Source organism: Chrysemys picta, chromosome 2, assembly GCF_011386835.1.
Source record: "Chrysemys picta bellii isolate R12L10 chromosome 2, ASM1138683v2, whole genome shotgun sequence".
NCBI lineage: Eukaryota > Metazoa > Chordata > Testudines > Emydidae > Chrysemys > Chrysemys picta.
Genome location: NC_088792.1, coordinates 17,409,279 through 17,426,807, shown reverse-complemented (window position 1 = coordinate 17,426,807; position 17,529 = coordinate 17,409,279). Strand labels below are relative to the sequence as shown.

The 17,529-nt window shown below is 41.5% G+C and overlaps 1 protein-coding gene across 4 annotated transcripts in view; it reads right to left on the bottom strand.

The window, feature by feature from the left end:
* Positions 1-3,400: 3,400 nt before the first annotated feature.
* Positions 3,401-17,529, bottom strand: part of NUB1 (negative regulator of ubiquitin like proteins 1) — a 31,108-nt gene continuing 16,979 nt past the window's right edge. For 2 of the 4 annotated variants that reach the window (XM_065582706.1, XM_065582704.1), the window contains 8 exons: positions 17,023-17,129; positions 16,062-16,248; positions 13,427-13,534; positions 13,065-13,217; positions 11,271-11,417; positions 7,635-7,736; positions 6,079-6,271; positions 3,401-4,142 (listed from right to left, as the gene is read on the bottom strand). In XM_065582706.1, the coding sequence (XP_065438778.1) occupies positions 3,979-4,142; positions 6,079-6,271; positions 7,635-7,736; positions 11,271-11,417; positions 13,065-13,217; positions 13,427-13,534; positions 16,062-16,248; positions 17,023-17,129 (1,161 nt within the window). In that variant the 3' untranslated portion in view covers positions 3,401-3,978. The remainder of the gene's footprint in view (positions 4,143-6,078; positions 6,272-7,634; positions 7,737-11,270; positions 11,418-13,064; positions 13,218-13,426; positions 13,535-16,061; positions 16,249-17,022; positions 17,130-17,529) is intronic. The other 2 variants (XM_065582708.1, XM_065582707.1) reach the window with 1 other exon arrangement.

Sequence of the window (17,529 nt, the reverse complement as noted above, 5' to 3'; positions counted from 1 at the left end):
TGGAGGTCTGGATGCAGCAAGTGGGGGCTCAGTGGGGTGAGAGGGTCTGGGTGCAGGGGGAGCTTGTTGACATGATCCAGGTGCAGGAGGGATGGGCGTTCACATGTGTGTGGGCACTTGGGGGGGGGGGAGTGAGGCTCAGCTGGAGTGTGTGTCTGGGTATGGGGTGTGAGGGAGTCCAGATGCATGCGGGGCAGCGCCCTGTACAGTGACCCCTCCAGGCCCCTTCCCCAAGGCTGAGGAGTGACAGGGGCAGGAAGTAGGGGGGAGGGTCATCCCAGATGTATCGCAGGAAGATTTAAAAAAAAACAACAACTCTCCCAGACTACTTTGAGGGTGGGGGAAAATCCCTTCCTGATCCCCCTCCAGCTGGCTGGCTGAAACCCTGAAGCATGAGTGTAACATGGACGTCAGCCCTGCCCTCCCCACCATCAAAAGTAACCCCTTCATACAATTACATCCATAACTTTGTCCAGCTTGTTCTTGAAACAAACTAAGTTACTAACTCATCCTTCTACCGCTTAGAAACCTTCTTCTAATGTCCAGCCTGAATTTGTTCATGGCCAGTTCACCCCCATTTGCCCATGAACCAACATTGTCCATTAGCTTAACTAGCTTGTCCCCTACCATACTATTAGCACCACCCCACCCATGCAATGTATTTATAGAGCACAATCATTGCCCCTCTCAGCCTTCCTTTTGCTTGACTAAACAAGCAGAGTCCTGCTTTTCTATGCAGGTGTGTTTTTTTTTTACCAGTTGTTGCCTATGTCCAGCAGGTGCCACCACCACTTTGTTGGCTGGGACAGAAGTTTGTGTGTTTAACTCATACTAGGTGTATGTCTACACTTCAAGCTAGAGGTGTAACTTCTAGCTCCAGGTGAATGACCTGAGCTTGCTTGTCCAGAAATAGCCTGGTGCTGACTCCACCAGCTTGATTTGTGCTGGTTTAGGTACCTACCTGCAAGCAGGACGGGCCCTGTATTCTACCACTGTCGGCCACTACTCCATCTTGCTCTGCAGCTCTGTACTAACCATTGGTCTGGGGGCGGGACACACATTTATAAGATGGTGGCTCTTACCAGGTTCAACAGCCAGGAGGCTCACTTTATTCATGGGCTGTGAGCTCACTGATGTGTGTTAGCGGTTCAGATGAATAAATAGGAGTTCTGGCTGGAGGACTGGTAAAGGCTTATCTTTTTCTCTGATGGGTAAAGTGAACCTACATCCTTACAGAAAATTTGAAACAAAAGAATAGTGGATATGTTTACATGAACTTAACAGGCTGCCCTGCAGCAGCACATGGTGCTGGGAAATAACGGTAAATGATGGAGAAGATGATCCCTTGGATCAGAGTTGGGTGAATGAGTAACTTGAGTTTTTCCTCTTGCTTGTAAGCAGATCACAGTATCAAACATGTTTGAAATTACTCTTAGACTTCAACTTGTAATTCTTACTCTGCAGCTCACTCGCCAGTGGCAGATATTCACTATTTGCACATGGATTAGTTACATGACTGGTGGAACGGTTTCTGTTGGAATGACCTTACACATTCAATAGTATATTTTAAATTTCCCTGTGGCAAGCATTTCATTTTAAAGTGTACTGTCTTGCATAAGCAAAGCTTCAGTGCTTAAGGAAAGCACAAAGCAGGAGAAGTGCACAGTTCCATCAAAACTGAATGCACACCCAATTGTCCCCCCACTCCTGCTATTCACTCTGCACTCTATCAAGCTCTAGAGTCCATCTACCCCCACCTACATCATTTGGTGGGAAGCGCTATCCGGTAACATAGTATCAATTTAATAAGGGTTCAAATCCTGCCAGGCACTGAGCCTCCTCAACTCCCACTGGTTTCAATAAGAGCTGAGGGTTCTCAGCCCGTCACAGGCTCACGCCCAAATCCCTCAGGGCTAAACGACTTCCTTGTCCTTCCTTTGTACAGCTGTCTTGGAGGACATCATATTTCTTCCGTTTGTTTCTAGGGTAGTCCCAGGGCTGATCTTTTTCAGGTTTGTTTCATTCCAGCCACCCTTTATTGGATTTTGGTATGCTACCAGCATTCTCATAAATGCATAACTATTGTATTTAACTTTTGTACTGTCCATTGGATTGGTGTACAAAAGCTTTAAATAAGATCAAATTTTAAAGCCATACAAATAATACTACTGTCTACACCATTGCTGTGAGCTGTAATAGCTGATCCATATTTGCCATGACTAAAAGAAATCTTCGTACTAAATCAAATAAATATGCTTCATACTGGAATTTGAAGATTGTTATACTGGTGGACCGAACTACAGCTCCATGTTTCCTCCTTGTTCTAACACGACCATAGGGTGCCACTGAAGGCTAATTCATTAGAATTCCAGCACATATCAATTAACTGGAGTAAACTGAAAAGCAGGCCCCTGAATAACTTGTGTGTACAGCTTAGGCAGTAAACTGACCTTTGAAGGGGCTTCATCTGGTTTTAGATACAGACGACTACGAACACCACAAGTTGCTGTCACATTCCCTCCTTTCCCAATCACTGTTTTCCTCATTGAAGTAGGACCATTTAAATGGACTGACACAATGGATGGGGCTTTGAGTCCCTCTACTGATTGAATGAAGTTAATGAAAATATGATACCACATTCTCTGTTCCAAAATAGCCTCTCAAAAATGGAGAGACAAGGTGGGTGAGGTAATATCTTTTACTGGCCCAACTTCTGTTGGTGAGAGAGACAAGCTTTTGACTTTACACAGAGCTCTTCTTCAGTTTCCCAGACTTTAAGAAGAGGTCTGTTTAAGCCTGAAAGCTTGTCTCTCTCACCAACAGAAGTTGGTCCAGTAAAAGATATTACCTCCCCGATGTGGTCTCTCTAGTCTCATGGGACCAGCAGGGCTACAGTGCCACCACAGATCTCAAAAATGGAACATCTCTGTTCAGCAGTTGCATTTGGAGGAGCACCAGAAAGAAGAGGGCTAAGGGTTAGAATCAAAAGGAAGATAAAGAGCATTAGGAAGGAACATTGGGCTAAATTTCTGAAGGCAACAAAGTGACAGGTGAAATGAGCTTGGCCTAATTTCTGTCTTTATTAGCTGGCCGGTGTTTTGTTTCCTCCTCCTCCTGTATAAATTATCTAAAAATTGAGATAGAGACAGGAGTGTCAAATCTATGGTCCACGGGTCATGTTTGGCTCTCAAGGATGATTTTGTTGAGAATTTGTGTGATTATAAATTGCAAAATGTGTTCCTATGTCATGCCCACCAATTTTTACAGAAAAATGTTTAAATCAGCCCCATCACCCTGAGGCAAGGATGGGGGCATGACCTCCCCAGCTGCTTCCAACTGCCCTTTTTTTTTAAAAAAGAATATTTTTATGTATAAAGTATGGAAAAAATCTCAATAAAAGCAAGGTGCGCCATATGTTTTATTTGTATTAGTTGCTGTTGCAACATCTGACATGAACAGAGACAAGAAAAGACATCATCAGTTCATATAAAACTGATCTGTAAGTGATTTTTGGAAAACAGTACTTCAAAGAGAAGGAAATTGGTTTTGTAAACTGACAGCTCTATAAACGTATTAACTACGTTTCTGATTTACAAACGTAAATATTGTTTTAAAACAGATGATGCAAAATGCTGTAAAATGCTTTTATTTGCTATATTAATTAAATGGGCTAATTTCACACCCATCTAAATATATATTCAACTCTCTACTAAACAATGTTTTTCAGAAAAATATTTGTTTCTGCTTCATCATTATGCTGATTATGATGAATTATAATAAACCAAAAAAAAAAAGCAGATTTTGATGATTGTTGTAATTAATTGATAATTAAATAATTCATCTATAATTGAACTGAATGTAAGGCATTTGACAAAAGATAAGCATGAGGATATAGGTATCTAAATCCAAACTCAAGAGTCCAAAATGTGATATGTAGCCAAAGTAATTTCATGTAACTGAACTGTGAGAAATGAGATTTCAGGGTTGTTCCTCATGCATATAGGTTAAGTATTCTTTAATAACCTGTTCTTCCTCTTCCAGAGTTAAATCCAGATAATCTTCTTCATGTTCTGGAATATCCTCCAAGATTTCATTGACTACATCTGTTTCCATGTCTTCATCCGTTGATGAACTAGAAGTACCTACACAAAAACAAAAAGAAAAAAACAAATCATCTCTTCTCTGAAAAAGTCAACTTCCCATGAAACTCTCTTTTGCCAACCGCACTAATTTTATAAACCTTTCACTGGAGAACTAGTTTAAAATTATTTTGTATCAAAGGATGTCTGGGGTGAGATGCACCAATTTTTTTAAGCAGTAAGAAAAGCCTTAATTGTACATTAGGTGGTATTGTAGTAAATTGGGGTTAAACTGTGACTACCTTAGAGAGATGGTGGAGGGGAGGAAAAGAAGAGATGATGTAAGCTCTCACCCCTTCTTTGCACAGGGCCTAGTAACATTTCTAGTCCTGGTACTCCCTGAGATAGGCCTCAGCAAGGAGCAGCTCTTAGGGCTGTTCTACACTGAAAACTTACATCTGCATAGCTACATCTCTGAGGGGTGTGGATTTTTAACACCCCTAGACATGTAGCTAGGCTGACCTAACCCCCACTATAGACAGTGCATGGAAAAATTCTTCCATTGATCTAACTCCCGCTTTTTGGGGAGATGGATTACCTACAGCAACCAAAGAACCTTTCCCGTCACTGTTGCGAATGTCTACATTGATGCGCTGCAGTGGTTCAGCTGCAGCACTGCAACTGTGCCGCTGTAGTGTTTTAAGCCTAGACATACACCTCTACGCCGATATAACGCGACCCAATATAACACAAATTCGAATGTAACGCAGTAAAGCAGTGCTCCGGGGGGGGCGGGGCTGCGCACTCCAGTGGATCAAAGCAAGTTCGATATAACGCGGTTTCACCTATAACGTGGTAAGATTTTTTGGCTCCAAAGGACAGCGTTATATCGGGGTAGAGGTGTACTCTTAATTAGGATGTGCCATTTTCATCACTCTTCTGACCATAACTCACTTTAAGTACATAGCATGCTATTGCTTCTATGATGGTAGTACCCAAAGGCCCCATTCAGGATTGGGGCTCCCCTAGTGCTAGGTGCTGTACAAACACATAAGATGACATGGTTTCTGCCCTGAAGAGCTTACGATCTAATTTAGGACAAGACACATCAGGTGGGAGTAACAAACACTACAATGACGGAGGGACAGGAGGGAAGGAGGACAAAGCCTACAGTTGTACCAGAGGTTTAAAATTGCCAGCTACAGGCTCAGACTGATTGTTCTGAGACTTTTTACAAAAAATAAACGCTGGGTAACTAGACATCAGCAAGTCTCATGGGCCATCCATGTAGCCATTAACAGTTGGCGGTTTCCTGTATGCTCCACAGAAGAAAGGTCTCAAGGAAGGATTTGAAGGAGGAAAGGATAATTGTTTTATGGAGTAGTTTGGGAAAGGTGTTCTTCCACATCTCCCCTTTGAAGGTACAAATGGATGGTGGAAGCTGGTGTTATTGGTGGAGTGTAGGGGGCAAGAGATTCTTTAGCATTGGGATTCAAACACACAAGCATTTCTGTGACTTGTTTTCAGATGTTTTGCATATAACAAGCTAACACGAACGCTCTGTGCTGAAGTCATGGAAGGCACGACACCAAACTGCATCTTCCCAGTCCTTACCTAACTTCCCTCCAGGGTAGGGTGGCCCTTTTACAGGAAAACTTTTCCCAGCCCACCTTTCTGAAGGCTGCCCCTTAAATATGTCAGAGCTAAAGAGCTGCAGTTTTAAAGCAGTCATTTCATTCCTAGCAGCTATGGACTGCATTTCTCTCTCTCTCACTCAGCTGGTTAGTAAGCGTTCTGTTTTTCTCTGATTTTCCTTATTGTTGCTGGGCAGATAGCACACTGTCACAGCCCAAAGCCTGCTCCTAATAACATCTATCTAGTAGACACTATGCTACTAAAAGCTTGAGTGATTCTTGAGATATTCAAAGTAATAATTCAATATATTCAATATTCAGCAATCATTTCCCTCTCCATATTTGTCATATGCCACAAGTCTTACCTGCAGACTCTGTAGGAGAATCTTTTGATGAAATGGATTCTTCTGATGGAGTGGTCGGTTCGGTTGACAGCTGCAACTCAGCAGGAAGAACTCCTTCATAATGAGCAAGTGTTTGTGCAGCTAACTGGATGTTGCCCTGAAAGACTTTCAGAGCTTCCTCCACTGACTCGCGATTAAAACCCATGTACATCAACTAGACAAAAAACAAAAACAAAAACCCTAAGTCTGAGAGACTGACTTGTTTGTATTCTAGAGCAGTGGTTCCCAAACTTTAACAACCTGTGAACCCCTTTCACTAAAATGTCAAGTCTCACAAACCCCTTCCTAAAAATGAATATTTCCAGGGATTTTCTCCTTTACCTGAGTATAAATTATAAAAGCAGTGATCTTGGAAATATAAAAGTTGTTTTTATGACATGTTTATTACACACTGTTTATTAACTATTATTTATCATTACAGTATTTTTATTACATTATGAAAACAGCAACTCCAAGATCTCACTTTCGCAGCTTGTATCACTTTGAATAAGCCTGTTATAAGACAAGGCTCCTATGTTTCAGCAAGGAGTATCAGACGTGAAACAGCAGGAAGGTATTTAAGAAGCCAACTCAAAGAGTTCCTCCTACACAAGCATTCAGGTCTTGAGCAGTCGTGGCAAACGACGCACGTTACAACAAACCTTAAACTTGTTCTTTAGAATAATTTTAAAAGCAACACTAGCTGCCTATTTAATGTTAAAAACAGCAAAAAATATCCACCTCTCTCTCCATTTCTTATAAGGAGTCTTGAAGTTTAAATCTCCTCAGTGTGATAGATACGCTTGCTTTGATCTGCTTAGCTCTTGGAAGTCCAGGGGCTCCTGGCTGTTGGCCCTGTGCTGCCCGGGGTCCCTAAGGACAGTGCTGTCCGCCATTAGGGATTTTTTCCCCTGAGAACTCCCTGTAACATTTCGCGAACCTCAGTTTGGGAACCACTGTTCTAGAGTATTCCACATTAGCAATCTGAATGTGCCTGTTTATTTCTTCTATTACGGATTCTTTGAAGTGCTGTCCTCCTCTTTGGCATGTACTGACGGAGATACTCCACCATGCGCTCAGCTGGTGACATCATACTGACTACTGAACGGCACCAGAGCAGGGCAGCTGCCTACAAAGTGTTTTCTCCCTGACCCCTCCAAATATTGCAAGGTGTTTAGGGTTTTTTTTTTTAAAGTCTTATTTCCAATCCCTGAGCCAGAACATAAAAAGAGAATTTTACTTCCACCTTAAAACATGCCATATCAGAGGAAAAGAACCCAAGACCTCTAGAATCTGCATTCACAACCCAGGATTACTCAGTAGAATGCGTGACTTTGCACCAAGTGGTAGGTGAAGATCAGTGGGGATTTGATGAGTGCCGGAGGCATGGGGGGTAGAACATGATTGTGGCTTTGCAAAGGAAGATCTAACATAGTTTTAAACAGCTAATGGGATGAAATGAGCCTTCAGAATTAAACTGGCTTGATTAAAAAAAAACCTACCCTACACTCCATCTTTAAGAAAAACATGGAACTTACTTGGTCAACACTTTCCTTAGGAACTTGAAACTGGTGTGGGGCCATAGGATCAGCATTATCATCATCGTTTAGCAAGAGTAACTGAGGTTCATCAAGAAGAATCTAAAGCAGAAAGAGACAGCAATCAGTATAAGTTAGAAGGTTGTAGTATTCCTCAAAAGAGATGTGTACACAATGTGGAAGCAGAGAAAGAACTGACAGGAAGGGGATGCAATACATGACAGTTCGTTAGCAAGAGTCAGGCTAACTGTAACCCTGATAACGCGAGATTTGTAGAAGCGAGGATTGTGTGAGGCGGGTGAGAAAGAACTGTGTAAGAAGTCATTATGACCTGGTATAGATAAGGTGTAGAAGACCTTGTGTAGATAAGGTATAGAAAATATTGTATGTTGGCAAGAGTCAAAACAAGTGAGGAAATGAGATATCAAGATGGCCTATGTATAAACAAAATGCAACTGTTGCTCATTATTGTCTGTAACAAAAGGTATAAATGCTTGCTGTAATTGTTTACCTGTTGAGATACCTGCTTAGCTCTCTCCCTCTGCGCAATTGTGAGAGTTAATAAAGCATCTGACTTGCTATACCTAAACAAATAGTGAGAACTCTGTTTTTCTCCGACAATTTGGGGGCTCGTCCGGGATGGCAACGCCCGCAGAGGCACCGGCAGCTGCTACGGATCGTTCCCCTTTGAACCCCATGGTGCCACAATAGAGGTAGGAGACCTTTTGAAATCTCTATTGGGGTGTCGGAGGAGGACTGTCCGTGGGGCCGTCTGTCCCTGTGGGCTCACGCCATCCGAACTTATTGACTGTGCAGCAAGGTCAGATGCTGAGCGGCTTAGGGGAATTGTTGCCGCCCCCTGTAAGCATATGCGAGGTGCATAGGTATGCACCGGTGTTGAGGGGTTGTTACCGCCTCAGGAGGGGTTTTTACCGCCTTGAGTGATGCATCAAGGTACTTGGGAATAGTACCTGGAGGTACTTGGGAATAGTACCTGGAATAAGGCCTTGGTGTGTGTGTGTGTGTTTGTGTGTGTGTGTACACCAGTGTGAATTGAGTGTTACCGGAAGACGCCCAGGTTACAGAACCTGGAAAAGACTCATTAGCTCATGTAGTTAATACCTCACCATACTGTTCTCTAGAGTAAATTTATCTTACATATCTTGTGATACCTCATGTTGTATCTTGGGTCTTTCACCCCTTGCCTTGTAAGATTGTTTCAGTGTTTAACAGATCTCACTGTTGAAAATTTAGGCAGATCATTAGCCTGAATTCCTAGTACCTGCCCACTTGTACTACTTTCAATGAGAGAGGAATCTAGTTTATACCCTTCACATACTAAAAGACAATTGGTTAAACAAATTAAGGGCAGTATATGCTAATGGCATGTCTACACTTACCTCCGGAGTGATCAATCCAGCGGGGGTTGATTTATCGCATCTAGTGAAGACGCGATAAATCAACCGCCGAGTGCTCTCCCATTGACTCCGGTACTCCACCGGAGTGGGAGGCGTAGACGGAGTTGACGGGAGTGGCAGCAGTCGACCTACTGCAGTGAAGACACTGCGGTAAGTAGCTCAAAGTACGTCGACTTCAGCTATGCTATTTTCGTAGCTGACGTTGCGTAACTTAGACCAACTTAGCTCGCCCCCAGTGTACACCAGGCCTAAGTTTCAGTATTTTATTGTGTTCTTTCCACATAAATCAATCTGACCTGCCCCCAAATCTTTTTTTTTTTTTTTGTTGATTTTGTTTGACCTCTGTCCAAGTTTGTCTACTCTTTCTGATATGGAAATGTCCATAAACTGAAAGTTAGTGCCCTATAGTAATGTATATGTAGAAAACAGGATACCCATATGTATTAGCCTTTGTCTAAATAAAAATGCTACTAGTCATCCTTTCTTTAGAGAGAGAACATGACACTAGTGTGATCAGATTAGATGATCAAACTGGCTTCTTCTGGTCTTAAGCTCTACGAATCTGCACTGGCTGCCTATTAGTTTTTAGGTTGTTTAAGATGTTGGCTTTGACTTACCCAGCTGGGACTTCCTCTCCTAGTACAATACTACCACAGCGACACTCAAATTGGAATCCATCTAAAGGGACTTTGACTTTGTTTTTCATTTCCCCCTTGGTCCAGAGTAGCCATAATTTGTTGGCTTTCAGGGCTTTCTTGGAAGGGGAACTGGATGAGGGTTGGTATATTGGGGGCAGGAGTGCGTTTTAGTCTTTTAGCAGGTTAATCTTTGGTATGTGAATGAGACTAGCCTGCTGAATTTATTTTTTGTATCCCTTGTGTTCTAGAAGTTTTGTAAAAGTGTCTAGAAGTTGGGACAGGTGTTTATCTTGGTAAATACATAAAGAAACATTTGTGTTTTAAAAAAGGATTAGCCTATGTGATGCTGGCAGACCAGGTGCCAGCTCATGCCAGGGCCCCAAGCCCCACTGAACACTGACCAATGCATAGCTGGAAACCAGTCTGGCTTATCTGGGGGTTACTACAGTTAAACAGATATAATTGTTATAGGATGTGTTTAGACTTTATGGAATGCTTGTAGGATGCTGCATGTATTAATCCTACTTATACTATCTGTATTCCACTCTATAAGGTGCTACTTAAGTCTTTCCTCTGTAACTGTAAAATATCTGTTCTGAAACTATGTAACTCACCAAACAGGAAAAAAAACTTCAACTAATGCAAAATGCTGGATTCCTACACGTGTTATCTACTGCCCATCAGGAAGGACCATTGTAGAACAAAGATTTTGTCGATTACTCCCCCCCACCCACTCATGAAGAGGTTACTCGCAGAAGCGCTTGTCCCATCAGCTTGGACGCTAGGGAGGGGAGGATAAAAATTCAGGACCATAAGGAATTAGGGTCTTTTATGGACTCTGGGGGGGCAAAGATTCCTAAACATAAACAAGAGATCCCCAAGCTGCTTGGCTTGGGTTACCCCCAGTGGAATAAAAGCTTGTTTATTATAGAAGCTTCTATTACCTTTTGAACTTAAGATTGTATCTTATTTGTGTGCGTATGCTTACTTGCTTTAACCTTGTAAGTAACTCTTATTTCTTTTCCCCAGTTAATAAACCTTTAGTTAGTTTGTTACAGGGCTGGCTACAAGCGTTATTTCTGGTGTGAGATCTAAGGTGCAAATTGATTTGGGGTAAGTGACTGGTCCTTTGGGACTAGGAGTAACCTGAATATTTTGTGATCTTTTGTGTAAAGTGACCATCTATTACAAAGTCAAGCTTGCTTGGGTGGCAAAATAGATCAGGATGGCCAAGGGAACTGTCTGTGACTCCATCTTAAGGCTGTACAGTGCCTGAGGAGTTTATACTTGTTACTTGTTGGTGAAATCTAAATACAGAACTCAAAACCAGTTTGGGGTTTGTGCCCTGCTTCTTATCAAACTGCTCAAAGGGTGGCATTCTTGCTCATGGGCCACTCCAGACAGCATGACAGCCTGATTCACTAGTTTAGAGAGTGAAAGTTTAATCACATAGTGAGTCAATAATAGAAAAAGAGAAAAAGAAAATGTCTAGAAAACATGCATTTTTGGCAGCTGTATTTCTGTGGCTTCCAGTGGAAAAGATCTACTGTGTGAAAGTACCATTCTTGAAAGTGATTTACCTTAAAGGCTTGGTCCAAGTTTCCTTGTGCCCGGTGAAGTGCTTTTTTAGCGGCTCGCTCTGAATAGCCCATAGTTTTCAAGGTATTTATATCGTCCAATCTCCTCCTCCTCTTAGCTCTCTCCTCTCTCCTTATTTGTGCCTTTTCCTATAAAAGCATGGTCATTACAAAGTGAAGTATTGTATTAGAATACTGTCAGCTTTCGACTAGAAGATGGCTCCATTACTTCTTTGATAGATGCATACAGGGTTTCTTCCGTACATTTTTTTAATCTTTACAAATTTTCCAGGGAGAAAGGAAACTTTTTTTAAAAACAAATTTGTGCTGCTCAATGATCTTTAAGAGACATTCCCCCCTCCAGTATAAGGTTGTATATACACTAGCAAACTTTGTAATCCTAATTCACCATTTTGTAGCCATACTGTGCCCATAGAATCATAGAATGGTAGGACTGGAAGGGACCTCGAGATGTCATCTAGTCCAGTCCCCTGGCAGGACTAAGTATTATCTAGACCATTCCTGATTAGTGTTTGTCTAACCTGCTCTTAAAAATCTCCAATAACAGAGATTCCAGAACCTCCCTAGGCAATTTATTCCAATGCTTCACAACCCTGACAGTTAGTAAGTTTTTCTTAATGGCCAACCTAAACTGCCCTTGCTGCAATTTAAGTCCTTTGCTTTTTATCCTATCCTCAGAGGTTAAAGAGGACAATTTACCTCCCTCCTCCTTGTAACAATCTTTTAAGTACTTTAAAACTGTTATGTCACCTCTCAGTCTTCTCTTATCCAGACTACACAAACCCAGTTTTTTCAATCTTCCCTCATAGGTCATGTGTTCTTGACCTTTAATCATTTTTATTGCTTTTCTCTGGACTTTCTCCAATCTGTCCACATCTTTAAGGAAATATGGTGCCCAGAACTGGAAACAATACTCTAGTTGAGGTCTAATCAGCGCTGGGCAGAGTGGAAGAATTACTTCTTGTGTCTTGCTAACAACACTCCTGCTAATGCACCCCAGAATGATGTTTGCTTTTTTTATGCTTTGGATTCTCTCAGGATCAGGCCTGAGTTTATTAAGATCCCTGTGAGGTAGATATTTTATTAGTTTCACAGATGGGTACACAGGTATGTCAAGTGACTTGCCCAAGGTTGGACAATCAGTATCAGAGCCAGCAAATTAACCAAGGAGTTCAGCTCAGCCCCTTTCCACTTGACTACTCCTGAATCAATGTTTAAATAACTGTCTAAAATTAGAAAGATATTGCACCAAATTCCCATCCTCCCCCTTCCCTTACAAAGCAAATATTCCTCTCCCCCGCATTCCCAATCCAAAGCCAAAATGTGCAGCAGTGTGAGTAGCTACTCTGTGGCCACAACTGCAGCCTCTGAGGTGTCATACCAGCCGACCCTGAAATGGGAGTTTTGGCTGGTAAATCTATGTAGTTGGGATTCCCTATCTGTGCTCCCAAAGAGCACAGTTAAGTGCTAAAAACTGATGCAAAGTATCCTCATGTACCTCTTCAATATCATGGCAGTTCTACTTCTTCAGGCCTTGCACACTTGTGCCAGGTGGGGGAGAATTTGCCCCTTAGAATTTTAAATTTCTATTTCATACTTGCAACAACATATGGCAAACTGTTCAGTTTCACCATGAATACCATTGCAGAATTGATGAAAGCCCTTGGCTTTGTCTCACGTCTCAATACGTACGTAAGATGTACATTCTGGAACATAAGTACTCAGACCTGTTTAATACTGTTCAAGGGCCTGTTTAATACTTTCCCAGCACCGTACCTCTCTTCTGTTGGTAATAAGATTGGCAGCCTCCTCCAGGTTCCCATAACAAGCTCGTAGACCAAGACGAGCTTCCTGAGCAGAGAATCCCAGGACTAACAAATTATTGATTTTTTCAGGATCTATGGAGAGCTCTTGATACAAACCATTTGCCTATATGTAGAAAGAACAGAACAATCAATAGACTCCACCACTGGCATATATATTAAAAGTCCCTTCCCAAATTCCCTGTGCATTGGGGGAGGGAGGGGAGGTGGAAAGGAGAGGGGACAGAGGAGGAATGCAAGATCAGGCAAAACATGTGAGCTCTGTTTCCAAATGAGTTCCTATAATGTGATGTGCTGCACAGTGCAATGCCTTACCTTCTGAAGAAGTTCAACAGCCTCTTTTCCTTTGCCATTATGATAGTTTCCTATTCCCTGAAGGAGGTAAAGCCTTAGAAATAAAACTTTCTCACTTCCAGAACTTCCCTAAAGAAATTTTCAATAAAGAAAAAAGTTAGCGTATACCAGAGCATCAGTCCATTCGATGCTAATTGTCAAGGCACTCAACAAGCAGGTGAAAAACCTGACATTCTAAAAAGATTAGAGATTTGTGCATGTGAAAGTTACAGAAACTAGACCCGCTCTTGCAGTCAGATCCACATGGGCGGAGCCTCACTGAAGTCAGTGGGATTCCACACAGATGCAAGGATCCAACAATAGGATCAAAGTCTGAAAAGCTATTTAACTCCTGTTACGTACTGCACTGTGCTATGGAAAACAGACTGAGAAGCAAAGAAAACCTCTTAATCAGGCATTCAGAAAAACATTTTATATAAAATTAAAATCAAAACGGAAGAAACTTTTTAAAAAGTTTCAAATTTGATTTTCTTTTGGATCTATTATGCACATACACACAAAGACACACACATACACACACACAATAGTCTTGGGTTTTTTAAATATATTTATTTATAAACATGAGTATCTTCTCCCATCACAATATTATGTGAAAGATTCTCCTGGTCTATCTTCCTGCTGGAAGAGTTCACTTTAACAGATCCAAAGAAATCCAAAAGAACACTTTTGTTCACTTTAACAGATCCAAAAGAAATCTGATGAGGTTCAGCAAGGACAAGTGCAGAGTCCTGCACTTAGGCAGGAAGAATCCCATGCACTGCTACAGGCTGGGGACTGACTGGCTAAGCAGCAGTTCTGCAAAAAAGAACCTGGGGATTACAGTGGACGAGAAGCTGGATATGAGTCTGCAGTGTGCCCTCATTGCCAAAGCCAATGGAATATTGGGCTGTATTAGTAGGAGCATTGCCAGCAGATGGAGGGAAGTGATTATTCCCCTCTATTCGGCACTGGTGAGGCCACCAGTACCTGGAGGCCACCAATACCTGGAGTATTGTGTCCAGTTTTGGTCCCCCCACTACAGAAGGGATGTGGACAAATTGGAGAGAATCCAGCAGAGGGCAACAAAAATAATTAGGGGGCTGGGGCACATGACTTACGAGGAGAAGCTGAGGGAACTGGGGTTATTTAGTCTGCAGAAGAGAAGAGTGACGGGGGATTTGATAGCAGCCTTCAACTGCCTGAAGAGGGGTTCCAAAGAGGACGGAGCTAAGCTGTTCTCAGTGGCAGCAGATGACAGAACAAGAAGCAATGGTCTCCAGTTGCAGTGGGGGAGGTCCAGGTTGGATAATAGGAAACACTATTTCACTAGGAGGTTGGTGAAGCACTGGAATGCGTTACCTAGGGAGGTGGTGAAATCTCCATCCTTAGAGGTTTTTAAGGCCTGGCTTGACAAAGCCTTGGCTGGGATGATTTAGTTGGTGTTGGTCCTGCTTTGAGCAGGGGGTTGGACTAGATGACCTCCTGAGGTCTCTTCCAACCCTAATCTTCTATGATTCTATGATCTTTAATGTCTATTGGTTCATCTGGTCATCCCTGCCTCATGCCTGCATGAACCCCCTTGAAGCCTGCAGAAACATTCTCCTATTGCTAAATGCTTGTGTATTGGGGTTAGTGTTTTTGAGAGAAGATTCAGCCTTGTTTCCTTTGTTAATGAAAACTGTGTGACTAATTGTGGTGCTGCAGTGAAAGACTACTCCTTTATTCTTAAACTCATGATGCCAGGCCTCAAATAATTCAAGACTGGAGTAGAAGAAGAAAGCTACAAAATGTGAGACCAATTTTAGGGTAACAATTACATTTTTAAAATACTTTCCTTTGTTTAATACTACTTCAAGCAGTACTTTCAGAAGCCTCTAACCAATTTATATGATCACTGTCTTCAAATTCCGATCAAGAACTAGAGCAACATGTTACCACCACCACCTTTCTTTTATGTCAATAGATCTCAAGGCTCATTACAAAGGAGGGAAGTATAATTTCCCCCCTTTTCCAGACAGGGAAACTGCGGTACAAAGAGATGAAATGACTGGTCCAAAGTCACCCAGCAGGCCAGCGGCAGAACCAGAAACAGAACCTAGTTCTCCTGAGTCCCAGTCCAATGACCTATCCACTAGACAGCTGTCAGTGTGCATGTTCAAAATGTAACTCAGTGAAAATATATACTGCAACTGTGAAAAATCGGGACGGAGTGGGGGTGGGAGATAGTTGTCTATATAAGACAAAGCCCCTAATATAAGGATGATCTCTATAATATTGGGATGTCTGATCACCCTAAATATGTAATACTTATGAAGGAATTCCAACATAGGTGATATATATACTGAATTAGCCAGGTAACATTATTTCCCCATCAGATAGAAACGTGATGCAGTTTGAAGAAAATGTCACTAACAATATAGTGAGGTGAGAAAAGCAGCTATGTTGAATTCTCACAATGCATATCTAATGCTTGACAATTACTCATCTGGAAAGAGTGAAAAGTAAAGGTTAAAGGGGACATATGAGTACTTTACATTCCTAAAAAAGTTATGAAATACTGGAACAACGAATGAATATTTGCTAAAACAAAACCACCTTCAGTAAAATGCCAGCATACTTTTATTGTGAGAAGTCTTTCGTGGTTTTCCCCATAACACCTCTCGAAGCATTTGTGGGCTGTGGCGAGCTTTTTCTCTGCATCATCAAGGCATTCCAGCTGTCCTAGGCGGAAGTAGCACCATACTATATCCAACTGCAACACTGCATAATTATCAACTGTATTCAGAAGTTCATTGCCACAATCACTGCAAAACAGCAATAAAATATTAACTAAGTTGCTTCTTCATTCCCTACTGTGTTGAAGAACTGGGACAGGAAAATGTGAAAAGGAAAAGGTGTGTGTACACGCACATATCATGTGCATTCCGAAAATTTCTAGTCTGACCATCACACTGATATAAATGTAACATACAAAATTACTTTTTAATTTATCAAAATAATATGCTCTGCTCTCATGTCATGAGAATCCCTGGTATATCATATTATGGTATATTACATTTGACTTAAATCTACACTATCTTTACTTTATCTTGTTTCTACATATGATACTGCAGTTTTAAAAGTATAGTGGAATTACAACACCCCAACCTTTTGGGAGGGTACAGAAACCAATTATCCTCATTGGAGGCATGTAAAGATCTAAATTGTGCTCCTTGGGAAGTCTCTCAGAATGTGTTGGCATATCAGAAACATATGGGGAGACCACCACTTTTTTGGACACCAAAGGGGGCTGCATTAGACTAGACTAAAGCAATTTTATCAACCGTTGCTCACTAGTGGCATGCTCGTGGAAGAATACCATGTAAAATAGTGGCTGTCGTTACTATAGAACAGTAGTTTTCAACCTGGGCTCTGCAGACTGTCTAAGATTTCCAAAGGGGTCTGCACCTCCATTTGATATTTTTTAGGGGTCCGCAAATGAAAAAGGTTGAAAACCACTGATGTAAAACATACACTTATGCTGTTCCCATAACTGGTTGGTACTCTAAAAAGCCATGACAATTCAGAAAGGTTCTTACCAGAAGCGTTTATCAGCATCCAGCAAGAATGGCAGTGCTACAGCATATTCTTTTTTCTTCATGAATGCTCTGCCCTTTTCATGATAACCCATAGCTAATAGAAGGGACTATGAAAATGGATTAAGAATATATTAAACCCTTATTATGTTCACAATTAAAAAGAAATGTCATCGAAAATAACTTACATTACTTGTTGTCCATGGAAAAAAACACTCCATCAAGCCATATTATCTCCCATCATTTAATGCTTCTTCCCACCCATCTACCCATGTGTTTGTCATTTGTGTTGTCCAATTTATTGAAAACAATGATTGCTACAGATACATGACATATTTCACCTGCCTTATTGTGAGTTTACTTTTAAAATGCAACCTAAATAGGTTTTCAAGAATTTACTCATAAACAGGACAAGTCTCTTACTGAGCATAACAGTGCAGAACAGCATCCAGACCGTGTTCACAAATAACCAACTAACCCTACTATTTCCAAATAGGTGATAAAATCCCA